Raw genomic sequence first — 10472 nt, 5'->3', positions numbered from 1 at the left:
GTGTTGTTTTTACTCTCTGTTTTGTCAAGGAGTCGACAACCACCACCTGTCTCTCGTGACGATAGAGAAGTTATGGTTAGAGATGTTTTGGATTTTAATTATAACTCGTCGCTGTGAAGAAGTTATTAAAAATAGACACAGAAACGCTCGTTAGTAACTGTTGTTGGGGAAACGACTTGTTAAAGATTATTTATGTTATGGTTTCATGTTGGTCATATTTATAATTTTGTTTGCCACTATGTCAGAAAAGAGTGCGTCTAATGAATTTTTGATATCAAAAATTCATGCACATGTGTATTTTGTAACACCTGGAGCGTTATATATAACATTGGCCGTGGAAAAACGACCGCGTTGATAAAGAGGATCAAGAGACCACTGGATATTACCGTCTTTTGAAGGAAGGAAGTGTTTTTGAGTAACTACTTGTTACACAAGGATGTTGTACGTAGAATGGAACAGCAGAATCATGGACTGAAATTTGAAACATAAATGAATGCGCATGGCATATCAGTGTCCTACCAGCCTACCACTTGTCTATCAGCCCCACTTCCTTCTACGTGACATGCCATTCTAAATGACATCGTTTAGCTACACTACACATTTTTTACAAGTTCTAGCTTGCAGAAACTTTTTTCTATTTATAGACCTACCTGACTGACAAACTATAATAATTTAATCTTTATTAAAAAAATCCGGAAGTTGGTTTTTATCTCGTATGCAATTGAAAGACCTCATTAAGTAATAAAGTCATGAAATATCAAAACGTTACGTCGCGTAATAATTTACAAAATAAGAAATTTTTTTTTAGGTCAAATAGATCCGAACAGGACAGCAGGGTTAAAAGCTATTTTGGCATTAAGTATGTTCTTATAATATTATTTTGTCTGATTTTGTTGCACCTTTTTAAACTAGTGAAAAAATAACTATTTCTTATTTATTTCATATATCATATTATGTCCTATATTCTCATTTTGAAAAAATTTTAATCATGTCATAGTTTTAATTAATATCAATACAACAAGTAAATTCGATTAGACTAGAAAACAGAAGATCAGAATTAACCTTTTTGAGGGCCTCCGTAGAAAAATAGCACATTATTATAGTTATTTTACAAATTGTCAGACTGTCGAAATTGAATATTGAATATTGATGAATATTTTACTCAAAATTAAAGAAAAAAAAATGGCTAGATGGCCTAGTTCCCTTACCTAAAAATTTAATAATTTAACTATTCCCGTTCGGAGAATAGTTAACGAAAGAAGCATTTTATAGACACACTGTAGAGGCTTAAAAACCAATGTTACATTAGAAGGAAAACTTTTTATACTTTAAAGTGAAAAGCGACTTTAAAAGCAAAGTTCTGGTCCATAACTCTACATTCCTTTGAATTTGTAATTACCCTTTCACAATAAAGTTATACAGTTCCGTCTCGAGTCAGTACAAGCATTTGGGAAATTTAGATACTAGTATTGCAATTAAAAGGTTATACATGTAGTAGAAAATCTCTAATAAAATTAGTTTCAGTGACTTTTTTTTTAATTGTGGCATAATATGGTAATAAATTAAAAATTTAATATAGAAGAGTCCCATAACATATTAACTTATTTTTAATATAATTTTTATAAGAAAAAAAAAAACAAAATAAAGCTAAAAATTTAAACACAAGAAATTGATCTGAATAGTACTTTACCTTTGGGTATCAACAAGATCTTACCATCGTTACTTATGTTTAAAATATACAAAAATGTGATATTTGCTTCCAGCTTGCATTATGATAATACCATTAATTTATTAATTAAAGAAAAAACAAATTCTAAAATAAATGAAAGGTGGAGAGGAAATTTTGAGTAGTCTTAATAGAAGGTGGCCAATGGTTAAATATTATTTGTTGGGAAATATCACTTTCGATCGGAATAAAGCCTTGATTCGAAGGACACCTAACTTTTATTGGAAAAAAAAACAACGAGCCAAACACATTGAAAAATGTATGTTAGGCGGAAATATGTTAATAAATATAAAACACTGCGGAAAACAAACAAGAATCAGTTCAGAGTAATAATAGACTTCGTTATAACATCTCCATATAATGAAATTGTTTCATGGAGACTTAACCTGTAATGGAAAAACATTCTTTACAATATCATAATTAAAGATGTTATTTTAATTTTACCTTAATGTCGACACTATCTCTTATGGTTTGTTTTTTAACCGGGAGGAGTAAACTAAAACGACAGATTCACACCCAAGAAAGTTACTAGAAACTTCATCAAATACATCTTCTTTTTTGGATGATTATCTCGGCCTTGCGGGAATCCAGTAATCGATTATAACCTAACTTTGTTTGTTTATGTTTGAATAATAATTTTTTCCAATTCAGTTCCAATATATATTTTTTATTTCCAATATATAGTTTTTCTAATCACAATAACAAGCTTACAAATAGCAGTAATAGTAATGTTGCTTTAACAACCAATACTGATGATATTAAAAGAGACTGGATCAACTTAAGGGACGTTATATGCAACGGTGCGAAAGAAGTCATTAGTGGAAGTCGTGGAAGTCACGAGCGGAAGAAGAAAAACGAATGGATGACAGATGAAATATTACACCTTATGGACAGAAGGAGGGAAAATAAGAATAATTCCGAACAATATAAAGAACTGGATAGAACTGTCAGCAGAAAGATAAAAGAATCCAAAGAGAAATGATTACAAGAAAAATGTCAAGAGATAAAAGAGCTAGAACGAAGACACGATAGTTTTAATATGCATAAAAAAATCAAGGAGTTTACTTATACTTACAATAAAAAACAGTTTGGTAGGTTAATAGACGAGAACAACAAACGTATTGTAGATAAAGAAGAACATTTGCAGACTTGGGCGAATTACATAAAAGATTTGTTTACGGATTATCGTCATATTTCTACGAACACTCTTGATCTGAATGGACCAAAAATATTGAAAAGTGAGGTGATAAAAGCTATAAATCAAACTAATATAATAGGAAAGCAACAGGATGCGATGAAATACCAGTCGAATATTTTTAAAAGTTTTTAACGAGAACAACCTGAATGTAGTATTGGAACTGTTTAATAAGATATACGATACTGGTCAAATTCCATCGGACTGGTTGAAATCTACATTTGTGCCTCTTCCCAAGAAATCGAATTCTAAGACGTGTAGTGAATATCGCTTTATAAGTTTAATGAGTCACACCCTTAAAGTATTCTTGCGTATTATCCATTCCAGAATACGAGCAAAATCAGAAAACAGAATAAGTAAAACACAGTTCGGTTTTAGAAGCGGTTTTGGAACTCGAGAGCCGCTCTTTGCAATACAAGTCTTGATTCAAAAATGTCTGGATCAACAGAAAGATGTTTACGCCTGTTTTATCGAATATGAGAAAGCATTCGATACTATCAAACATGACAAACTCATAGAACTATTACATCTTACAGGACTTGACACCAAGGACATCCAGATTATAAAAAATCTATATTGGAATCAAACAGCCCACAAGAAGAATGGACATATGGTGAGTGAAAACGTAACCATTTCGAGAGGGGTTAGACAGGGCTGTATTCTTTCGCCACTGCTTTTCAACCTGTACACGGAACAAATATTTCTAGAGGCACTGGAACAGTACAACGAGGGCATCAAGATTAATGACGTACCAATAAGTAATTTTCGATATGCAGATGATATGTTATGCTGGCCGATAACATCGAAGATTTACAGATGATGCTAAATAGAGTAAATACAACTGGCAACCAATTTAGACTAAAGATCAATAGAAAGAAAACTAAATTTAGGCTGATCAGTAAAAAGAACATTTAACATATCGACCTGAATATTGAAGCTAAACGTATTGAAAGAGTACAGCGATTTAAATATCTGGAATATACAGTAAATGATAAGTGGGACCCAGACGGAGAGATTGAGATCCGAATTGAAATAGCAAGATTCAAATTCATCAAAATGAGAAAGCTCTTAAGCAACCGCCACCTAAGCGTTAACCTCCGATGGCGCGTCACGAAATGCTACGTACTCTCTACGCTCCTTTACGGAGTTGAAGAGTGGACGTTAACAGCAGCAACTATAAAGAAGTTAGCGGCTCTAGAAATGTGGCTGTATCGACGCATACTGAGAATAATTTGGACAGACAAAGTGACCAACACAGAGGTATTAAGACGAATGGGTAAAGAGGTGGAATTGTTAACAACTGTTCAAAGGAGGAAAGCGTCATACCTGGGCCATGTCTTCCGTAAAGATAAGTACAGTCTGCTACAGCTTATCGTGGAAGGCAAGTGTGAAGGTAGAAGAGGTTTGGGCAGAAAGAAGAAATCCTGGCTGAGAAACTATCGTTTGATGGTCGCCAACCTTCGGTAGAAAACGGCACATAAAGAAGAATCACAATAAAAAAATGTTGGTTGTTATGAAGAAGTTGAAAAATTTAGTTTATTTATCACATTGTAGAAGAAAATCATCCGGAACGTATACGAAAGCGATATATTCGTGATAAAATTGATATCTAAAATCCAATGGAATTTTACAATATTTCAGCAGCGCATTAACTTAAAAACAAAATATTGAATGCTACTTTATAGGAATATAACCAGTTTTTATGGGATTGCCCATTTTTCAAATATACAGGTATAGAATTATGTTCATACATATTGTTTAGGACATCTTGTTCATCACTATTCTAGTCTGCTTATATTCCTTAATTGTTCTGTAAATAGTTGAATTGGCAACACCTAAAATTAGCACATTACTTTAGTAAGTCTTGATTTTAACAATAACTATTCTGCAAAACTAACCTGTTGCCTGTTTTATTTTTGCTACCATGGCTGTTATTTTTATTCCAGGATTATCAATTTTTATTTGTTTGTACATGTTTATAATTGTTTTTCATTTGATTATAAATGACCCACATTTACTCGGCGTTTTTTAAGTAGGGAAGGATAATTACCATTAGTACTTGGCATTGAATCCATATTGTTATCTTAATAACACTAATACGTCGCTAAATAGTTCTGAAAAGAACTGTTTTTTATATAAATGCAAACAAAAAATCTGAAAATTAAAGGAATAACGCAGAAAATACAAAAAAATCGTGGATATAAATGTTGAATTTTAAAATTTTATAAATGTCATTAGTGTCAAAATGTCATAATTTAGTGGAGTAAACTTGCCTGCGGTTGGACCAATTACAAACAAGCATTACGGCGCGGTAAATTTGAATTACTCCTTCTGGTTAAAAAACAAACCATAGTGTATAATAAAATTAATAAAATTGAGATGGACATACACATATTTTTAAAAACAAACCAATCGCATCTCCCAACCAGAGGAAAAGTGGCAAACAAGGCCTTTATTTAATATTTAACGTTATTTTATTATAACTATGTGGCCGGCATTTTTGACAAGAAATTGTTAATTAAGTCTTGTGTTGTTTCAACTGTCACCTATCGAAGCAGCACCTGTCTTTTAATCACTTTTTCCTTTTGTTGGCATAGAACAATAACATTATTCAGTCAACAATATTAGACTTTTTTAATTGTCACACAAAATTAAATTAAAAATTAAAAATAAATATAGGTCACTCGTCTATATAAACAAATCATGTTTAATAAATTATTTGGTTTGTAATTAGTCTTGGGTATAGTGGTAAACACCACGGTGAGATGTATGTATTATATACCTTTTGTCGAAGAAACAAGTGTATCAATGATGTTAGGGGAGGATGGGGCATTGTGAACCATCTAACCATCAACATCGGTTGGCTGCATTCGATGGGTGGAATGTGGAGGCAAACAAATGATATGTACATGTTTTTCCCTAGCCAAATTAATTACTTCTATGTTTTTTGTATGGCTGCTGTGTCCATCCAAAATCAATAAGATCGGATCGTCTTCACTTGGTTTCGTTTGTTGAAGAAAATGTTGAAACCATATTAAAAAGAGTTCACTATTTATCCAGCCACTATCGCTACAGGCGAATATTAAACCTGGAGGTGCACCAGCTTGGAGTTCAACTTTCATTCTCTTTCTTGCAAAGATTAACATCGGCGGTATGAAGATTCCTGATGATGACATGCAAATAACGGCTGTTGTTATTCCACTTCTATCAGCAGAAGTAAGCCGTCCAACTTGTTTCCGTCCTTTATGCGCCAAGATTTTACTATTACATTTGGGGACTGTACCTAGACCTGTTTCGTCACAGTTAAAAACACGCGTTGGATTGACATGTTTAGAATCCAAAGTAGCTTTATACAGATCAAAAAATTGTTTTACATTGTAACGATTAAAAGCTTCAGCTCTTGCAGCAGATGTTGATTCGGGTTTACGTAATGAAAGCCCTGGGTGCCGTTTTCGAAATCCGTACGCCCAATCTAAACCAGCAAGTTTGTTTGTTTTATTATATGGATGGTCTATGTTATTTTTTTCGGCTAACTGGAAAGCTAGGTGACGAAGATCAAGCAAAGTAATTCCGTATAAACGCTTCTCCATATCCAAGATATAATTATACAATTCTTCTTCCTGTTCCTTGGTAAAAACCGTTTTGTAGAAACCTAGACCCTTTTCGTCAGGAGAAATTCTTGTTACTTTTTCTTTGCATCTGCGAATTAACGTTGCTTTCGGGATACCATAAACTTTACTAGCTTTTAAATAGCCCATTTCCCCAGCTTTAACTGTCCGGATAGCATTCTTCAAGGCAACAAGAGACCAGGATTGTTGCTCAGTTTACCTCACATAATTTCGTACCATTTCTAACTGCAAAAAAAGCATATAATTAAAAAAGTGTCAAGAAAATATAATGGGGCAATGTGAACCACTCCTAGTCCACGTTGCTCCATGCGTAGTACACATTCAAAATATGGAAATTAACGTACCAGTTCACAACGTATCAAAAGCAAATCTTAATTATTAAAAGCACATTTTACAAGCAACACCACAGTATCAAAAAGTTAAAATAATCATGTCTACTTACCGAGAAATCTTTAGTCAAAAGTAGTAAATTCCTTAGATCAGCAGCGACGAAACACGTGTTTTTACTTATAACACGTCTGAACGTACTCCCCGTGCGTTCACACTCATACTAAAAGTAGATAAGATGTCTACGCATATTTGTAGTAGTTACTAGATGCAGTGTTGCCAATTTTAAACAAAATAACCGATGTGGTTTACATTACCCCCATGGTCCATGATGCTCCATCCTCCCCTAATAGATATAAAATAAATTAAAAGTTCATCTTGTTCCTACAAAAGGGGAATAACAAATCCGTTTAGTTGTTAGTATATCACAATTATATCATTGTTGTCTTTTTACATTATTGATGTTAGTGGTATAAACATAATTATGTCCAAGAAGGGTTAGGCGTTTAAACTTTTTCTTTCTTAAAATTCAAATTTTGACAAAATAGTCTGGTTAAAAAATATAGAATTATAAAAGATATATAATGAAAAAACATGGTTTGTACATGAATTTAAGTTTTAAAATGTTTTAATTAAAATTATTAACAATGGTCTTGTATGTTAAATTGAATTTAATACACATGAGTTGCAGGCAATAAACCAAATCACAACAGACAGAAAATAACAACAGTACGATACAGTGAAAGTGTGGAGGTACAGTGTTATGAAAATCTAATATAAGAAGGTGGTACTTTTTTATTTTTAGTGAATTTTTGTTGTAAAACATAAGTATAGATGGAACTTAAGTTATCAACATCTTTTGTGTGGTTCAGTGAATTAGAACAATTATTAATATAACACATCTCTAAGATTTTATCTAGAATTATAGCCTCATCATATAGGACACGATAGTCATTCTCATTGACATGAATCCTCAAACTAGTTGCTAGGGGTTTATATTTACAGTCACTTTTGCGAAGAGCTAGGCGCTTACTAAATCGTTGACTTGTATGGCCTATGTATATTTTGCCACATTCACAGGGTATACCATAGATTACGTTACAGTTTTTCTCTAGTGGAACTGGATCTTTTAGTCTAGAATAGAACAAATTGAGTTTTATGTTGTTATATTTGGCTATTTTTATGTTAAATTGACTAAATATTATAGTGAGCGATTGTGTTAAACCTCCTAAATACCGTAATGATCCATATTTTAACTGCACGGTGCTGTCAGGTGCTGACCGATCATGACCAGACATATTATCGCTTGTAATACGTTCTGTGTGTGAATACAAAAGTTTATTGAGCAAATTTTTAGGGTAATAATTACATAGTAATGTGTCAAACAGGGAAGTCAAACTCTTTGGTACCCTTTCTTGATACAAAAGTTGTTAGAACGGAACATAACACCATCTGTTTAGACTGGTAGAGAAAAACTACCAACTACCAACTACCAACAAGGTAGATATATACCTCATGTTATCCCATGAAACAGAATGTTAACACCGTTCTAGCAATGAAAACAGAATATTTAAAATCTCACATCCAACTTTTACTGAAAAGAATTTAACACCGTTATTTGACACATTACTATGCAATTATTACCCTAAAAATTTGCTGAATAAACTTTTGTATTTACACACAGAACGTATTATAAGCGACAATATGTCTGGTCATGATCGGTCAGCACCTGACAGCACCGTGCAGTTGAAGTATGGATCATTACCGTATATAGAAGGTTTAACACAATCTTTCACTAGACTATTTAGTCAATATAAAATAGCCAATTATAACAACAAAAAACTCAATTTGTTCAATTCTAGACTAAAAGATCCAGTTCCACTAGAGAAGAACTGTAACGCAATCTATGGTATACCCTGTGAATGTGGCAAAATATACATAGGCCATACAAGTCAACGACTTAGTAAGCGCCTAGCTCTTCACATTAGTGACTGTAAACCTAAACCCCTAGCAACTAGTTTGAGCATTCATGTCAATGAGAATGACCATCGTGTCCTATATGATGAGGCTATAATTCTAGATAGAGCTGAAAAAGAAGCTCATCGTAAAATCTTAGAGATTTGTTATATTGTATAACAATTGTTCTAATTCACTGAACCAAAAAAAAGATGTTGATAACTTAAGTTCCATCTATACTTATGTTTTACAACAAAAATTCACTAAAAATAAAAAATTACCACCTTCTTATATTAGATTTTCATAATACTATCCCTCCACACATTCACTGTAACGTACTGTTTTTATTTTCTGTCTATTGTGACTCGGTTTATTGTCTGCAACTCATGTGTATTAAATTTAATTTAACCCACAAGACAATTGTTAATATATTTATTTAAAACATTTTAAAACTCAACTTCATGTACAAACCATGTTTTTTCATTATATATCTTTTCTAATTCTATATTTTTCAATCAGACTATTTTATATATTTTATATCTATAATATATATATATATATATATATATATATATATATATATATATATATGTATATATATATATATATATATATATATATATATATGTATATATATATATATATATATATATATATATATATATATATATATGTTGTGATCTGCTTTATGATGTTTTATTATTAATTAACACTAATTTAATTAATCCAATTATTTAATTAATTAATTCACTAATTTATGCAGAGTCATACAAATCAATTACTATTAAAAATTCTCAGGGTGCCTTCTTAATTTTACTTTAATCAGTTTACTTTATATATCTCTTCTAGTGGGTTCAGTATCTCCTAGTTACTCATAATCGGGATAGAACAGGAAACGGAACTAACATTAAAACAACATAAATATGCACACAAATTATAATTTATTTTCAATAAGCAATACGATGAATATTAATAAATAACTTTTGTGGGCAATTATCTTTCCCAACAAACTCCTATACTCTAAATTTAATTTTAATTACAAACTATCCATTGATCTGTTTTATAATAATATCTACTAAAAAATTGACCATATAAAATATAATTTATTCACAAAAAAATAACTCGTTGAAACTTGGAATCTTAGTTCGTATGCTTATATTTGATTTTATCTTTAGAATATCTTAAAGTTTTCTTTCATTCAAATTATTTGACTGACCTTTATTTTTTTACACCAATGATGTCTCCTCTCGATCAAACCACAGTTCCTTCCTTGATTGATTATGTCCGGCTACCATCAAATCTTTCCCGTTCTCAGCATCGATCCAAACCACATACCAGCAAACTACTCCTCCGAAAACACAAGCCCAAGCCTCTTTTGACAGGTACTCTTTATTCACAAATTCTCCTTTCTTTCTCAATTATATCTCGTGGACTATGCAGACTCAAAAGAGGTATTAATCTTCTCGATTTTGATCTGCTCTCAGCTTCCACCTTTTTCACTAACAAACGAAAACACTGGTACTCAGATTGACTACACGAAAACACGTCTTCTTTTCTGGTCTGCCGGTAACATAATAATCTTTTCAATCTCCCCAGACAACCTTCTCAACTCTCTCATTCCCCATCATTCCTTTTTAAC

General features: G+C 32.0%; 2 protein-coding genes across 2 annotated transcripts; one reads left to right on the top strand and one right to left on the bottom strand.

Annotated features, from left to right (window-relative positions):
- Positions 1–5764: 5764 nt before the first annotated feature.
- On the bottom strand, positions 5765–6679 carry LOC140438857 (uncharacterized). Its single transcript, XM_072528501.1, has one exon. The coding sequence runs from the start codon at positions 6677–6679 to the stop codon at positions 5765–5767; it is 915 nt and encodes a 304-aa protein (XP_072384602.1).
- Positions 6680–8581: 1902 nt separating this feature from the next.
- Positions 8582–9013, top strand: LOC140438856 (uncharacterized). The gene has a single exon (XM_072528500.1). It carries the CDS (start codon positions 8582–8584, stop codon positions 9011–9013), a length of 432 nt encoding a protein of 143 aa, XP_072384601.1.
- The last annotated feature ends 1459 nt before the right edge of the window (positions 9014–10472 follow it).

This window comes from Diabrotica undecimpunctata, chromosome 4, assembly GCF_040954645.1.
Source record: "Diabrotica undecimpunctata isolate CICGRU chromosome 4, icDiaUnde3, whole genome shotgun sequence".
Classification (NCBI taxonomy): Eukaryota; Metazoa; Arthropoda; class Insecta; order Coleoptera; family Chrysomelidae; genus Diabrotica; species Diabrotica undecimpunctata.
Note: the sequence above shows the minus strand (reverse complement) of the source record. Positions and strands in the feature narration are given on the sequence as shown.

Bases quoted from the DNA above. Each gene is read 5' to 3' on its own strand.
- LOC140438857 (XM_072528501.1), bottom strand. From the start codon at position 6,679: ATGGGCTATTTAAAAGCTAGTAAAGTTTATGGTATCCCGAAAGCAACG.
- LOC140438856 (XM_072528500.1), top strand. From the start codon at position 8,582: ATGTCTGGTCATGATCGGTCAGCACCTGACAGCACCGTGCAGTTGAAG.